General features: G+C 35.8%; 1 protein-coding gene across 5 annotated transcripts in view; it reads right to left on the reverse strand.

Moving 5' to 3' along the window:
* Window positions 1-4,472: 4,472 nt before the first annotated feature.
* LOC115212049 (transmembrane protein 180-like) overlaps window positions 4,473-18,208 on the reverse strand; it is a 31,450-nt gene continuing 17,714 nt past the window's right edge. For all 5 annotated transcript variants that reach the window (XM_029780854.2, XM_029780856.2, XM_036503381.1 and 2 more), the window contains 3 exons: window positions 16,777-16,931; window positions 11,366-11,449; window positions 4,473-7,096 (listed from right to left, as the gene is read on the reverse strand). In XM_029780854.2, coding sequence (XP_029636714.1) covers window positions 6,820-7,096; window positions 11,366-11,449; window positions 16,777-16,931 — 516 coding nt within the window. In that variant the 3' untranslated portion in view covers window positions 4,473-6,819. The remainder of the gene's footprint in view (window positions 7,097-11,365; window positions 11,450-16,776; window positions 16,932-18,208) is intronic.

Genomic DNA, 18,208 nt, shown 5'->3' on the forward strand with positions numbered 1-18,208 from the left:
GCGGTGATGTACAGGTATTATATATTAGGAATAAATAAGGTACTCAGAGATGTGGATGGTTGTACATTTACAGTTTTTTATTAATATGTCACATGTTTTTTATAAATCTACTAGAGTAGATGCACTTGCAACCCATACCAGCACAGGAATCAAACATTGGACAAGGATGATGACAATAATAATAAATCCAGCCAATTTTTTTGACAAATAACTTTTATTAACCAACTTGTCATCTTCTATTGAAAGAACTGAACAGCTGTATAGATGTAAACACAATCTTTTCTTCCTCCATTCTTTCCTTCTCTTTTCCCTTGACACTTCTTTCAGATACACAGGCACACACCACACGCACACACACAGACACATATGCACACATACACACACTCACACACACTCTCTTTCAATGGACATTGATGATGATGAAAATAAATTCAGACAATTGTTTGAAAAATAACTTTTATCAAAACAAGACCCCCACTTAGAGTTTTGCCATTTTTAAAAGCCAAGAATCAACTCATCACTTTCTATTGAAAGAAGTGACCAGCTGTATAGATGTAAACACATTTTTTCTTCTTTCTCTCTTCCTTCTTTCTTTCCTTCTCTTTTCCATTGACACTCCTTTCAGATACACAGGCACACACACACTCTCTCTCACTTTCTCCCCATTCCTCACCCTCTTTTACTATCCTATATACTATAAAAAGAGATGAATCTCCTCAAAAATTCAAATCTGAAGAATCTACTAGAGTAGAAGCAAGTGCTAATATATGATTTATAAAAACATGACATATTAATAAAAATCTGTAAATGTACAACCATCCAGATCTATGAGCATTTTTTCTAATATATATATATATATATATCATACATATATATATCCATATATACACACACACATATATATATATGCATATACATACACACATATACATATATATATATAACTTTATATATTATACATACTTTTAAATATATATATATATCTTTTAATGGATGAATGTGAGTTCATCCTTTAATTGGAGTAATTTCCAAAGATTTCTATCATTGTTTCTTCATTATTCCTCATCAAAACAGACTCCCCCTCCTTAGAGTAACCATCTGGTCTTGCCATTTTTACAGACCAAGAATCAAGTTGTCATCTTCTATTGAAAGAACTGATCAACTGTATACATACAAATACATTTTTTCTTCTTTTTCTTTCTTTCCTTCTCTTTTCCATTGACATTAAGAAAAAACACATTTTTTCACTTTGGAAAGATTTTTCTTTCAGACCCCCTGGTGAGCTGGCTGAACCAAAGAAAGCATCTGTTCTAGCCACCTACTTAAAAATATATATTCTTTTCCTTTTCTCTTAGTCTCTTATTCAAAATGCTTCCTTTCAGATATACACACACACTCTCTCTCACTTTCTCCCCATTCCTCTCCCTCTTTCCTACCCTATACATTCCACATTACTCTTTTCCCCTCTCTCTCTCTTTCTCTCCACCCCAACCCATTCACTAATACTATAAAAAGAGAGAAACCTCTTCACAAAATTTAAATCTAAAGAATCTCTAATATAGAGCAGATGAAAGTGCTTATATGTGATTTGTAAAAACATGTGACATGTTAATAAATATTGGTATATGAACCATCCAGATCTCTGAATACCTTAATTTTTCTAATATATAATATCTGTACATCACCTCCAAACCTTCTAATATAAATACACACACACATATATATACATATATACATGTGTATATACACACATTTATATATATATATATATATATATACACACACACACACATATATATATATATATACACACACTAACATATATACACATTCCACATCTTGGTATTGTTTCCAAACCAAATTCTATATTTTAAATTTTTGATTTTTAATTCACCTGAAGAAAATATTTTTTTTCCTCATGATGAGATCAGTTAATTCATCAATAAAAAATTTATCTGAAACAGATGTAGTGAACCTTAACTCATTTGTATTCATTCATTCATTCATTCATTCACACACACACATGTGCATACACACAATATATATATATATAATCAAAGGCTGGTCAGTATATTTGTCAATCTTTGATTTTGTGGGAAGAGGGGTAATTTTATGATATTGAACACACTGTTTAATCCCACTTACCCACAAAAAAAAAAAGGTCTTATAAAATTTTAGGGAGCTGCTATTAAAATTAGGTGCAAGACCTACAATATGTCCCTATTACATGATTTTGAATATATTTGCAGCACTGCAGCAAAGATGTAGAGGCAAAGCATTTTTTTTCTTTTTTATGATGACAATTCTGAATTCCCTGCTATAATATATATATATATATATATATATATATATATATATGTATAGTAAATCCGAACAAAGAACAAATAAGAAAAAACAATAACGTGAGGACGTGGTACAAGTACTGTATTAGAAGATGCTCAGGAAAGGATGGAAAGAGGATTTAACGTTTCGAGCAAAGCTCTACTTCAGAAATAGAGGAAAGTCCAAAGGAAGGGAAGACGGAGGAAGAAAATCGCCAATGATACACACACGGTTACATTTTGAAATGACTAGAAGGTAATGGGGGAAGAAAAATTCTTTATAAGACAGGAGAGTGTAAGAGAAGGAGATATGTGTGGGTATGTGTGTGTGTGTGTAATAAAAGCATGTGCATGTATGTATATGTGTGTGTGTGGTTTTGGCTGTTTATATGTGTGTGTGTGTGTGGTGTGTGTGTGTGTGGTTTTGGCGTTTTATATGTGTGTGTGTGTAGGAAGAATTTATAGTAAGAATTTTTGGTAGGAGTGGCTGTCTTTTGTGTGTCTCCCTTCGCATGTGCATAGGAGAATGGCCAGTAGAAAGGTGTTTAACTGGTAGCTTGAAGTATGTGTGTGTGCATGTATGTATATGTTGTGTGTGTGCTTTGTGTGCAGTTTGTGCCTGCATCTGTGTGTATGTATGTGTATGTGTGGGGTTGTGTGTGGATTGTGTCTGTGGTGCAAATGTGCATTACTCTGTGTGTGTGTGTGTGTGTGTGGGTACATGTGTGTATGTCCATGAATGTATAATTGTGTGAGTGTATGTATGTGTGTGGGGGAGGTATTTGTGCGTGTGTATGAGTGTGTGTATGTATATGTGTGTGCATGTGAGTGTATGTGTGTGCATTTTGTGTGTGCGTGCATGTGTGCATGTGTATGTGTACGTAGTTGTGTATTTGTATGCATGTGTGTGTGTATGCATGTGTGTGTGGAGTTGTTAGTGTTAGGTATGTGTGCAAGTGTGTGTGTGTGCTTATGTGTGAATGAGTGTGTGCATGTGCGTGTGTATGCATGTGTGTGTATGTGTGCATGCATGTGCTTATGTGTGTGTGTGCTTATGTCCATGTGTGTGTAATTGTGTGCTTCTGTATGAGTGTGTGTTGTGTGTGTGGGAGGTATATGTGCACGGGGGCATGTATTTCTTCGTGTGTGTGTATATGTACGTTTGTGTGTGAATGTGTGCGTGTATACAGAAATAAAATAAAATGTAATAAATTATAATAAAAAAGGTTAATAGGGGATAAAGAAGAAGTTAATACAATATAAAATGGCACAATAAAAAAAAACAAAAAATGAAATAAAGTTGCTTATTGCAGGAGGTTGTAGAGGCAGTCATTAGGAGGGGGAGGTTGTGTTTAGTCTGAAGGGGACAGTTGTTTGTAGATTAAAAATATAACACTGTTCCAGGTGGAGTCGTGAGTGTGTGGATCCATGGTGCAGAGCGAGGCCAAAGACGGACATGTTAGAGAAGGAGTGGTTGGCCAAGCGGAAGTGACCCGGCGATGGGGATGTTCGAATGTAGCCGAACATCCCTTAGATGTTCAGTGAACCAGTCGGCCAACCAGCGGCCCGTCTGACCTACATATAGTTTACCTCAGAGGATGCATCTAATACAGTATATGAGGGTAGAAGAGGTGCACACACACATACACACAATATATATATATATATATATATAAGCAAAAATAAATAAAATAACAAATATGCAACAGAGTTAAGCATACGCACACATTCTTATGCACATATATATATACATACATATATACATACATACATATATATATACACATATATACATACATATACATATATATATATACACACACACATAACATGCATGTACATGCATCTGTACACACACACACACATGCACACTGCAAAATTTGCATTTCTCCAGCAGTAGTAACATGATTCCTTTTTAAACTTGTAAGAAACTTTCAGTCAGTTGAGTTTTTTTTAATAAACAAAGCTAAAAAAATCAATAAAATGATAAACATATACATATATTTATATAATTAAAAATATAATATAGTCATTTTCTCTTTTTACAAAAAGACATGAGTTTTCATATAAATATATTATGCTAAGGTAATTTTGAAAATCAAGAATAAGTTTCACTTGGAAACTGAAACCAAAACCACCTAATTTATTTTGTTAAGAACTTACCCTCTTATGCCAAAAATGTCATACTCACTTGTATCTGTACAAATTGTGAATCATCTATACATTTCTTCATACTTAATAAGAGATGATCTGCAGCTAAGCAAGATTATAGCCATCACCAATATCATCAAAAGTCATTTAGTTGTGTGCAGTCACCTCAATAGAACAAGAAGCTAAATATCCTTCAAATCAGACTTATTTAAAAAAAAAAATGGGGGGGGGGATACAATGTAATCCTGAAAAACTTAACTTGACAAAAACAAGAAAAATAACAGACAGAATATTTATGCAGTGGAACATCTTTGATCATAAGTCTGTTCAGTCAAGATAAACAAGGGGCTAAGACAGCAACTAGCTGATATGAATAGTAATCTCCAACTTAAGCAAAACAATACCTTCACACGTGGGCACAAGATAACAAATTTGTTAGCAGGAGATATGAGAATAAGGATATGACTGATTAAAATGAGACCCAACTGTATAACAATTATTTATTTATTGAACCACAGAGATGAAAAGACTGTGGAACATAAAAGTGAAAATTATACCAGTGGTAACGAGTGTACTCTGTGCAACACCCAAATTGCTATCTAAAAGGCTGAAAGAAATAGAAATTGAGACACATATTGGTGACCTGTAGAAAAGTGCTATCCTGTATTCTGCAGGAATCTAAACAAAGGTTATTGAGATTTGAGGAGATCTGTTGTCATCAAATCTTATGATAACATCCTTACTAATTAAATTTGCATGTAAAAGCTTTTGAATAATAATAATAATAATAATAATAATAATAATAATAATAATATAATATTAATAATGGTTTCTGATTAAGGCACAAGGCCAGCAATTTTGAGAAGCAGAAAACGGAAGATTACATTGACCCACTACTCAAATAGTACTTTATTTTATTGATCCCAAACGATGAAAGGCAAAACTGATCTCAGTGAGATTTGAATTCATACCACAAAGAGCTGAAAAAAATACTACCCACAAGACATTTAACCATTCTGTGAGGTTTTTTTTTTTTGTCATGAATACAAAGTCACATATTTGTGGGGAATGATCAGTCAGTGATATCAAACCTAACACTCAAATTGTGGGATTTGAATTCAGAATATAAAATGTTATAACTAAATTTTATTATGCATTTTGTTTGATAATGAAACAAATGTCAAACCACAGCCCCCATGAATTTTTAACACAAGCACATGTATTTGAAGAGAGAGAGGTATATAGTTGATTATATTGGCTCCAGTAATTGGCCTTATTTCATCAACTTTAGAAGGATAGAGAAACATAGCTAAAAACTGAAAGACAATTAGTTTGACATTATTGTTTCTGGCACTAAATAATAATAACAACGATGACGGTTATGTTTTCTTACAGAAGCACAAGGCAATACATTTAGGCGTATTTGACTGAACTGACTCCTGTTTTACACAGCTATTTATTTAATGGCCTTAAGAAGGAGGAAAAAAAAAGTTAACTAGGGTGGAATTGGAACACAGAATGTAAAGGTACATGAATAAAAATCACAAAATATTTTATCCAGTCTCTACTGATTCTCTTGTCCAACACTCTAACAACAACAACAATAAATCTTACTAATTTTGGCACTGGGCCATCAATTTAAGGAGAGGGGACAAGTTGATTGAATTGACCCCAGTATATGGCTGGCACTTTATTTTATTGATTCCAAAAGGATGAAAGGCAAAGTTGATCTTGGCAGGATTTGAAATCAGAATGCGAAGAGCAGAGACAAAGTCATTTTACTTGATGCTCTAATTATTTAGCCAATCTACTGCCCTAAAAATAATAATGGCCCAGGTTATGAAAGGGATTGTAGTAGATTTAAATGAAACCTCTACTTGACTGTTCTCATTTTATCAACCCCAGAGATGAAAGGCAAAATTCACACCAGTGGAATTTGAACTCAGAACATAATAAGATGTAACTAAGTATGACAAGGTATTTTATTCACCACTCTACTGCTTCTGCCACTGATAATAATAATAATTCTTTCTACTATAGGCACAAGGCCTGACATTTTGAGGGAGAAGGTTAATTGATTACATAGACACCTTGTACTCAATTGGTCAACCTCAGCATAATTTGTACTCAGAATGTAATAAGCTGGAAGAAATACCACAAGGCATTTTGTCCAACAATCTAACAATTCTGCCAGATTGCTGCCTTATACAATAATAATAATGATGATGATGATGGTGATGATAATGATGATGATCACAATGACGACGACAATGATGATGATGATGATGATTAAATTAGGCACACAACCTGAAATTCATCAACAAGGACCAGTGCAGAGTTGCGAAGTTCATGATTTTCCCACACCAGAGTTCTTGTGTGTGTGCCTTAGCCTGAACAATGACCAGATGACCAGCTGGACACAACCCATACAAATTGGAATGATGTATATCAGATTGAACATGGTGGACTTCAACATGTTGGTCTTGGACAAAGACAGTTTTCCTTCCTTTAGCTGCTGGTAGCCATAAGAGTTGAGAATATTGACAATGAACATGGGTGAAATTGAAATGGCTGGCTTTTCAATGAGTGCACTCATTCCATAGATCATGGATGAAATTGGTTTCCTAGATGTTGTTTGGTATTTTTGGAGAAGCAGAAACAAAAAGTAAAAAAAGAGAGCATAATGTTAGTGAAAGATATCATTGTTATATGTAAATATTCAAAGGTTTCAAATGCAAGACAATAAATTGGTAAACTGATTGTAGATGTAATTGTTTTGGATGTTGAGTGTGAATCTAGCCTGAGTGACTGCTAGTAAACTTGATAAAGTGTTGGCTTATGAACCAGATGCTACTAAATGCTTCAGCATTTAGTCTGTCACTCTGCCAAAGCCAAAGTGCATGTGTGAATGCAAAGGTGTACAGATGACTCAATCAATCTTAGTCTATTACTAACATATATCTCTCAAGGAAGTTCAAAGAAAAACTGGAAAGACAATATCAGAAAACTAATATTGTACTGGCACAAGATTACTATGATTGGTGCCTAATTACCAAACACAAAGAAAAGCTATCATGTAAATGTCATGGTACTTAGACTGCCACATGGGCAGACAATTGTAAATGTCACATAGGTTGAACAGTTTAGTTAAAACAGCAGATTGTTTGACTTTTGCATAATGTCATGCATGTTATGAATAATGGCATTGTTGATTAAGGATTCTAATAAGCCAGTCATTGCTACAGTGTATTTTTCATAACAAAAGTGACAAGGCAGTATCTACATAAAGAGGGTAAAAAATGTCTCAATATATTTTTTTTGCTCAATGCCAATTTATTACCAATACACATACACCTACACACACACATATGTGTGTGTGTATAGATATCTATGGATTTCTGTATACATATACGCACAATCTATATATATATATAGTTATATTTTAATACAGAATTATTACATTACTCGAATGCCAACTAATAATGGAGTGAATATGTGAGCAATATATACTCAAAAATACACACTGATTAAAGCAGAACCCAAAAACCCATGTGCAAAACAAAGCAGTATGCAAATTAGAAGAACTATTATTTGTACAAATTAACAAAATACAAATATATTTACTAAACAAGACTCAGTTCAATACTGAGTCAGAACAGAACTAAATTAGAGCAATAAAACACCCCAACCCAACAAGTATGGAATATAAAACGTAAATTACACAGTATCACAACAAAATTGAACACAAATAAATCAGTATTATGACACATAATAGTCCAGAGGTTTTCTTCAGCTCATTGATCTTCTTGGATGTTGATGACTGTATTCTGGGGTTGAGTTATTATTGCTAGGTGGTAATTATGAGCTAACAGGTTCTTCTTCAGGGGCAGATTCATCAATAACTTGAGGTTCTGAATCACGGAAAGAAGGTGTATCTCCCAGTTCTTGGTCATCTTCCGAAGAATATTGAGGTTGCAATTGTTCTAGATGACGTCTCCAAGTGTGACTTCTAGGTACAAGTTGAACATGAAACATTCGCGTTCCTTGTTTCTTCACAACTATAGCTAGAACCCAACATGGATCTTTGTTTCTCATTGGTCCAAAATACAGAGCATAGCATGGATCACCAAGTTGAAATCAATTGAAAGTTTTAACTACATCTCTCTCGGTAGACCTTTTCAATTTGGATTGGGCCAAATGAACTGGAGATGGAAGCAAAATGTCAATCTTGGTGTGTAATTGATGACTGTTGAGTAATTCACTTGGTGAGTAGCCACTAGTAATAGGTGATCTCCTGAATTGCATCAAGAATTTCAGCAAAGCTTCTTTAGGTGTTTTGGAAGATATTTGTAACGCTTGCTTGAAAATTTGAATCAAGTGCTCAGCAGCTCCGTTCGTTGAAGGGTGATAGGGAGCTCCCATTAGATGAACAATGCTTCTCCCTTACAGTAGTTTTGAAATTCTTCAGAAGCAAAGCAGGTGGCATTGTCAGACATGATGGTGTGTGGATATCCAAAGTGTGCAAAATATTCCTCTAACAAATCCATTGTAGTCTTACTGGAAACTGAAGTAGTGGCATGTATGCATCAGTGACTACTAACCAATTACACCCCAAAAAGTTGATGGCATGATCTACATGCAAATGTGACCAAGGCTTTTCAGGCATTACCCATGGATGAATTGCTGGTTTAAATGGTGCCTTTCTGTGTTCACAGCAAGAAGTGCAGCGGCGTCAAAGATCCATGATTTCCACATCAATGTTTGGCCAGTATACTGCTGTTTGTGCTAACTGCTTCTGCTGTTGCATACCGAGTTGACTTGTGTGTAGCAGATGTAAGATTTGTTCTTGTAGACTGGTAGGAATGACTAGTCTTGTATCATACAGTAACCATCCATGACATGTGCTCAAAGATTGGGAACGTTTTGGAATTGCTCTACTGGAGCATAAGAGTCAAGACCTCATGTAAAATGCATCACTTGTGCCAAAACTGGATCTTTAGAGGACTCCTTTCTGACTAAAGTCGAATCTGTAGGCTGGACTTGTAAACTAATCACTTCAATTGCACACACAATGTTGGTATCATCCATGTCTTCCTCCCCATCAAAGATAGAGTCTAACAGGAAGGCAGCAAAGAGCAGCCTTGATGATGATGATAATAATAATAATAATCATCATCATCATTGCTACAAAAGGCACAAGGCCAATAATTTGACAGGTGACAAGTTGGTTGTATCAATTCCAGTATTTGACTGGTACTTTATTTTATCAACACCTAAAAGTGGAAAGAGAAAGCTGACCTCAGCGGGATTTGAACTGAGTTAGAAGAAATGCCACCAAACAATTTGTCTGTTACATTAACAATTCTGCCACGGCACCTTAATAATAAAATCATTCTAATTTTTGGCAAAAGAATAGTAATTTTGAAGGAAGTCGATTACAGTGACTCTAGTAAGGGTGGAAGGCAAAGTTGACCTCAGTGACATGAGAACTCAAAATGTAATTCATTAGCACCATCATCATCATCATCGTTTAACGTCCGCTTTCCATGCTAGCATGGGTTGGACAATTCTGACTGAGGGCTGGCGAGCCAGATGGCTGCACCAGGCTCCAGTTTTGATCTGGCAGAGTTTCTACAGCTGGATGCACTTCCTAACGCCAACCGTTCCAAGAGTGTAGGCGGTACTGGCAATGACCTTACTCGAATCTTTTTACACATGCCACCGGCACAGGTGCCAGTAAGGTGACACTGGTAATGATCATGCTTGAATGGTGCCCTTTTACGTGCCACCAACATGGAAGCCAGTTAGGTGCTCTGGCAACGATCACGCTCGGATGGTGCTCTTGGCACCCTACTATTATTTGGAAATAATGTCACTTAACATTTTCTCCGACATATGGACAATTCTGTTAGTTCACTCATCATCATCATCAACATCATAGTATAATGCCCACCTTCAATGCTGGCATTGGTTGGACAGGAGCTGACCAGGCATGAACCTGCACCAGAATCCTGCATCTGTTTTGGTATGGTTTTTACAGTTAGGTGCCCTTCCTAGTACCAACTACTTGACAGAGTAAACAAAGTACTTTTTATGTGGCACAAACACAGGAGAGGTTGTTTTGGCATGATCTTTACAGTTGGATGTCCTTCCAAACACCAACCACTTTACAATGTGGACTGGATGTTTGCCTTAATAATAACAATAACAACAGTAATTTTTCTAATTTTGGCAGAAGACCAGCAATTTCATGGGGAGAAAACAAGTCAATTACATCATCCTCAATATTTGACTGGTATTTGTTTGATCAAGCCTGAAGTGATGAAAGTCAAAGCTGACATCAGCAGGTTTTGAACTCAGAACATAAAGAATTGGAAGAAATGCTATTAAGCATTTTGTTTGATCCACTAATGATCCTGTCAGCTTGTCACCTTAATAATGATAATAATGATTTCAAATTTTGGCACAAGGCCGGCAGTTTGGGGAAGATGATAAGTCGATTACATTGACCCAGTGCTCAATTGGTACTTATTTTATTGACCACCAAAAGGATGAAAGGCAAAGTCAACCACTGCAGAATTAAACTCATAATACAAAGAGAGACAAAATCCCACTAAGCATTTTGCCTGGTGTGCTAATGATTCTACCAGCTCACTTCCTTATTAATAATAACAGTCATGACAACCCTTTCTAGTATAAGCACAAGGCCTGAAATTCTTGGGGAGAGGACTTGTTGATTATATCGACCCTAGTGGTTCACACTTAATTTATCAACCTTGAAAGGATGAAAGGCAGAATTTCAATTCAGAATGTAGCAACAGGCGAAATACAGCTAAGCATTCTGTCCAGCATGCTAACGATTCTGCCAGCTCACCAATAATATTAATACTTACGGTCGGTTATAAGTGGCAGCATTTTCATCAGCAACATCAGATAGTGGCATATTAATCAAGGAGTAAGTTGCACATGTGTAAGAACTGCAAAAACAAAGAAAAAAGGTGTAATTGGGTAGATGGTAACCATAGGCATACGTGTGTGTGTGCGTGCGTGTGTGTGTGTGTGTGTGTGTGTGTGGTGTGTGTGTGTGTGTGTGTGTGTGTGTGTGGTGTGTGTGTGTGCGTGCGTGCACATGCTCATGCACACATGTGGGCTTTGTTGATTAGCATCAGCAGCCTGTTGCCAGACTTTGGTACCTTGAAATATTTTGGATGGGCATTAATTTGTATTGCAGAAAGATTTTGTAAACTATATTTTCTAAATCTGAGGATGCACCATTGAATAGTGAAGGGCAATGCCATCCAGTGCACCCCTTAATGATGAGCATGAACCTCAAATCCACTATGATCAACTTAACCAATGATTAAAAGTATCATAGCTCAATCATTCAGTCTTAATTTCAGACATAATATATCTAGGACTACATTATCCAATGTATTCTGCTTTGTTTAAAACAGTAGAGGAAGAATTGCAAGCTATTTCTAGCAAATCAAGCAAAACCTATATGATGTTCATGTATTGTAGAAACAATCAATGGGTTTTTATAACTGTAAAAGTTGTACATATACAGCTAAGAAAAAATATTTGGAAGACGCACATCCAGTTTAATAGTATTTTGTTTTTTAAGTAAAATAAAGAGAGGGAGAGAGAGAGAGAGAGAGAGAGAGAGAGAGAGAGAGAAAAAGGAAAGTCCTCTGATTTCAACATTTAATCCATGCTTTAAAAACGTTCTTTCTCTATATCTATATAAAGCTCTAGTTGTGTGAGTGTCTGTCCCCTTCGATTTAGATTCCTAACTCCTCCCACATTTTGTGGTGCAGTTTAACCAAATTCGGGTATCTTATAGTCGTGATTCATATCGAGCCCGTCTGACTATTAGCGCGCGTCAACGATGAGTCTACGATTTTAAAAATAATTTAACATCATTTTTTATTCCATTTTAATGCATAAAATGCATCGTGTGTCGATGGCGGTGGAGTTGGCGTCCACGCTCACAGCTGCACCTGTTTGCTTCTCCCCCTTCCCTCCCTCGTGAAGCTGTGGGGAAGGGAGTGTAAAGAAATCAACGTCGTAATGCGTTGTGAAGGAAACCAGCATTCTTTTAGAACAACGACTTCACGGCTTGAAGACACCAAAACAAAAATGGCTTAGAAAGCCCGAATTTATAAGGGAAGTAACTCTCTAAAAATGCTTATATAGTTATTTCCCTTACAAACCCGAGCAACGCCGGGCGATACTGCTAGTATTATTATAATTATTATTATTTTGAAGTTAGATATTATCTATCAGTTATTTGTGGTCTACAACTCAGAGTAAAACTCATAAGTGTTAAATCATAGGATATCTAAAATACAAATGCATGTCTATATATTTTTTCCTAGTATTGCATAGCTTTAAGCATAGATATTTTCCATCATACAGTTGACTTCTTCTATAATCTTCTTATCAAAAGAGAATATTTGTAACCAAGACATATCTCTAAAAAGATATTTACTGGCAATAGGAGTGTTTTTGACCAAGTTACCAATGTATCATGAAAGATTTTGAGACTTAATGCAATATATTCTTTTATTCTTTTGCTTGTTTCAGCCACTGGACTGGAGTACTAGAACACTAACTTGAAAAACTCAGTCAATCAAACGGATCCTAGTACTTTACTTTTTTTGAAGTCAGGTACTTGTATCAGTCCTTCTTTTTTTCTGCTAAGTTACATGGAAGTAACAAAAGCAACAATAGAGGTCAAGCCATGAGAAGACACACACAAACACATACACAAGTGTGTGTGTGTGTACACGAGCACACACACACACGCATACACACACAACAGGCTACTATAAAGATTTCTCTACCAAGGAAGAAGACAAGGTGCTGTACAATAGGACTGAACCAGAAACCATGTTGTCGTGAATCGAACTTCTTATATATTGGAAAACATAATAATATAACAACAGGTGTATTTTTCCAAAATGACTATCATAAAAATTCTCTATATACAGACAATAAAGAGTTTAAATTGTGTCAAGACAAAAGGGTTAATATAAATAAAATGGAAAAGAAAAACAAATTCTTTTAAAGCTAAGAATGACTTCATGCAAGGTTTTTTAAAAGTTATCTTTCCCTTAAACGTAAACAAGAGTTATCTTTTCTTCGCAGAGATTATTGGACCATTATCGAGAGTTATCTTTCCTTCTCTCTCTCACTCTTACACACACACACACACATTTTATGTGTGTGTAGGGGGGGGGTTTATATACCAGTAAATTTGGTATTGTAAACCCGCATTCACAAACAATACTTGAACTTTGATTCACGCCATTCTTGCAGTGTGAAGAAAAGAATCGTTTGTGGCCTACAAGTGATGGCCCAGCTACATACCAACAAGACATGATCAAGATCAGTTAAGTTAGTTAGTTAAGTTAATTTTTTTGGCTCAAAAAGCAAGGCCATGTAGGGGGACATGGAGTTATGTACAGGGTGGTGTTCATGCAAAGAGTTCAGGCCATTTCTGGTCAAGAGAGACTTTGAACCGAGCGGTTGTCGGCATCTTCACTATCTCGTCCGGCAGCTTATTCCACGGATCCGCAACCCGGACAGAGAAAGCCCCTCTCCTTCGATTCAGATGAAATCGTCGCAGATAGAGCTTTTCGGAGTGACCCCGCAGCCGACGCTCTGGAGTAGGAGTGAAGAACAGCTCTTTCGAGAGGTTATACTTTCCGCTTATGATGTTGTGAGCAAGAATGAGATCACCACGGCGTTGTCGTTTTTCTAGAGAATAAAGGTCGAACGTCTTCAGCCTTTCTTCATAAGACAAATGCTTGAGACCAAGAACCATGTGGGTAGCCAGCTTCTGGACTCTTTCGAGATGAGAGATTCAGAATCACCACTACCCTGCAAGCTCAGTATCTGCCTCCAAGAGCAGAGAAGGGTGAAAATATAATTAAAATCTGTTAAGATCTGTCTATCTTATGTTAGGGGCATGTCCAAAAAACTTCTGCTCTCTGGTTCCAAACACCTACTTTGAATAAGCCTCTGTCGGAAGATATCATGACAAAGAGCATGCATTTTAGCACTGAATATAAAAAATGAGACTAATCACACCTTAAAAGTAAGACTAGAGGAATATCATAAAGCTGTGATCCATTGAGTGACAGAAAAATCAGACATGGTTATACTTATAGAGAGACCAGGGAAGCTGCCACTCCTTGTGGAATAAAGTCTAAATAAAGAATATGGAATAATAGAGGAAGATAAATTGACTGAAAGAATCTGCACATATACTGGACTATGATAAATTCCTGAACAAACTTGACATTGTGTTATAAAAGTATATGGGAGCTTTCATTTAAGAAAAAAAGGTAACTCTCTTTCTTTTACCTTTTACTTGTTTCAGTTATTAGGCTGTGTCCATGCTGGGGCGCCACCTTGAGAAATTTTAGTTGAACAAATCAACCCCAGTACTTAATGTTTTTTTTTAAAGCATGGTACTTATTCTATTATTCTCTATGTGAAACCACTATGCTATGGGGATATAAACATACTGGCACTGGTTGTCAAGTGGTGGTAAGAGACAAACACACACACACACACATACATTTATACATATAACAGGCTTCTTTCAGTGCCCAACTACTAAATCCACACATAAGGCTTTTGTCAGTCTGAGGGCATAAGAAAAGACACTTGCCCAAGATGCCCACAGTAGGATTGAACCTGGAACCATGTGGTTTGGAAGCAAACTTCTTACCACACTGTCATGCCATCAGACATAAAAATAAAAAGCTAAGTTTCAGTTCCTAATTTATGCTATCTCATTGTATAAGCACTAATTTCTGCTATCAGAGTATAAGCATTAAGTGCTAAGTGTAGCAATTTAGCAAGTGTACATGGGATCAATCTCTAGGATCAGTCAAGTTATATATACCCTGGATCAAGTACAATGAATTAACCACATCACAGGTAGTAGAATAACAAATAAAGAGAATCTCCTTATTATGGACAATGGACTAAAAACATACCAAATATGACAGGCACCTGAAGAAGCCTGGAAAATACAAAAACCAAAACATTGTGTCTATAACAACCAAAATGAGGACACCAGGCTAAATATATCAGTGTGTGTGTGTGTGTGTGAATCTATAGATCTATATTTGTGTATACATGTTCAAGATCGCACTTCAGTTTTGTATATATACATTTTGCTCAAATTTGGATATGGATGGAAACAGTTAAGAGCAAAATTTTACTATTTGTTGCAACAGAAGATATGTGCAATAGTTGTGAGGATGCAAGGCAAGTAGGGTGTATGAGATATATACAATAGATGCTATGATGAAAGCTGCTAGAACACTCAGACAGTGCAGATGGTCTACCTACTGGGTTTGAAATGGATTGAGCTGAAAATGACTTTCTGGATGTGCAGAGTTAAAATTATTTTCTAAATCATTGATCTGGAATCAAAGGTACAGGTCAAGTTAAGCAGGAGAGATGATCAGATTTATCAACATGTGTATTGAAGTAAACAGTGCACACATGGCGAAAATATGCTGTGTTGATGAAAGTGCTTTTTAGATGCTGACCAAGTTGCAAGTAAAGCATACCTCAAAATATTGGACTTACATTGGACCTCACAGATGAGATGCAAAATTAGGACAACATAACCAGCTAATGTTTTGCATATCCACTCAATCAAATCCAAATTAATAGTTATTTCTTTACTGCCCACAAGGGGCTACACACAGAGGGGACAAACAAGGACAGACAAACGGATTAAGTCGATTATATCGACCCCAGTGTGTAACTGGTACTTAATTTATCGACCCTGAAAGGATGAAAGGCAAAGTCGACCTCGGCGGAATTTGAACTCAGAACATAACAGCAGACGAAATACCGCTAAGCATTTTGCCCGGTGTACTAATGATTCTGCCAGCTCGCCGCCTTAAATCCAAATTAATACTGAACAATAATAGGATGCTGTGGTTGATGATGGTGAAGATGATAATGGTAGTGCAGATAATAATGATAGAGTAGTATTGTTAATGATGATAGACAACAAAAAATGGTGATGATAATGCATGATGTTGACAAGGATGAATGGTAATAATGATGATGGTGATAATCCTGGTGGGTAGTTGTTGTTTAACCCCAGGTCAGCACTAACTGAGATATTCCAGCTATATAATTCACCCATCTTCAGATGATGGGATTATTGATGGTGTTATTGTTAATGATGATGATAGTGGTGACGAATCTTAATCTGGTAGTTTATCAACAGAACATTAATACTCTAGCTAATCAAAGACTTACTTACCTGTCGGCTAATAAGAACGTCAAGAACAATAAAGGATATGATGGACCCACAAGACACATCAACACTCCAAATAGAATCTTGAAGATGAAGTTACCAAGTGTGACATAGTAATACCCAACTTTGGCAACAAGAGGGGCACAGAGTATCACTAATATCTGAAATTGCAAAGCAAATATTAAATTAGATTATCATTTTCCTCATCATCATCATCATTGATTTTCTGTAAGTTAATCAAGGGAACAGTATCCATGACTATGATTATTGCAGGCCCCCTGGGACTGAAGCATTTCATGCAGTTGATATACACTAAGAACATTTATGTGTTAAGAGCACGGAGACTGCTGGATAGCTAAAATGAGTAAATGCTACCTAAACAAGTCCTGAAGGTGGAGAAAAAAGAAAGTAGTTGTAAGTAAAACCTACGGATTGGTTTAGTCCAGCACTTTTTAAATTTATTTATATATTTTTGCATAAGACATCTGAAACTGAAGAGAGGAATTTATCTTTAAACCTACTTATGCTAGCAACAGTGTGAATTATGTACCAATTGATGATGTTAAAACAGGTAACAAATTAGTTCTTATTAAGATCAAGTCTACTAGCTTAGCTGTATATAGGTAACTTAGAGAAATACAATCCATCTACCTATAAGTAGGTTCCACAGTGAAGTGCTGTTTACCAATCTGTAACCACATACCACAAAGTGATATAGCTTGAATAAAGTTTGAAGCCTTCCGAGGTTAACTTATATTTCATCCTTTCAGGTTTAATAAAATGAGTACTAGATAGGTTCTGTGCTGATTTAGTTAATTGAAATACATCTTTCACCAAAATATGTACCTTTGCTTCAACATTAGAAATTATAATTTTTAAGTAGTAGAGTAACTAAATGGTAAGAGCCAGATAAATTGTCTTCAGATATATAGCTATGTTTCTTTATGAAATGAGTTGTTCAAATTCCACCAGAGCCAATAAAATAAATGCCTTTTAAGTACTAGAGTCGATTTAATTAACTATTTACTCCTTCAGGCCTTATAATAAATTATTATTATTATGCAATATCAGTAATATTGTCTGTTACATATTTTATGAACCTGAGTAGAATAAAAGATAAAACTGACTTAGGCAAATTTGAACTTAGAAAATGGAGGTTTGAAACTGAGAATTCACAACTATTATTTGCCAAGCACTACCTTAAACAAATAATGATTTCTAACATAGGAAGAAATTCACAAGTTTGTGGGCAGAAAACAGTCGATTATATCACCATCCCACCTCCAAAGATGGAAAGCAAAGCTGACAACCTTGTTTAGATTTCAATTAAAATAAAATACACAGCTAAACATTATAAGATACCCAGAGCTCTAGTCATTCTACAACAGCACTGACATTCCTTAAACACAATAATAATGACTTCTGAGAGAAGCACAAA

This window comes from Octopus sinensis, linkage group LG5, assembly GCF_006345805.1.
Source record: "Octopus sinensis linkage group LG5, ASM634580v1, whole genome shotgun sequence".
NCBI lineage: Eukaryota > Metazoa > Mollusca > Cephalopoda > Octopoda > Octopodidae > Octopus > Octopus sinensis.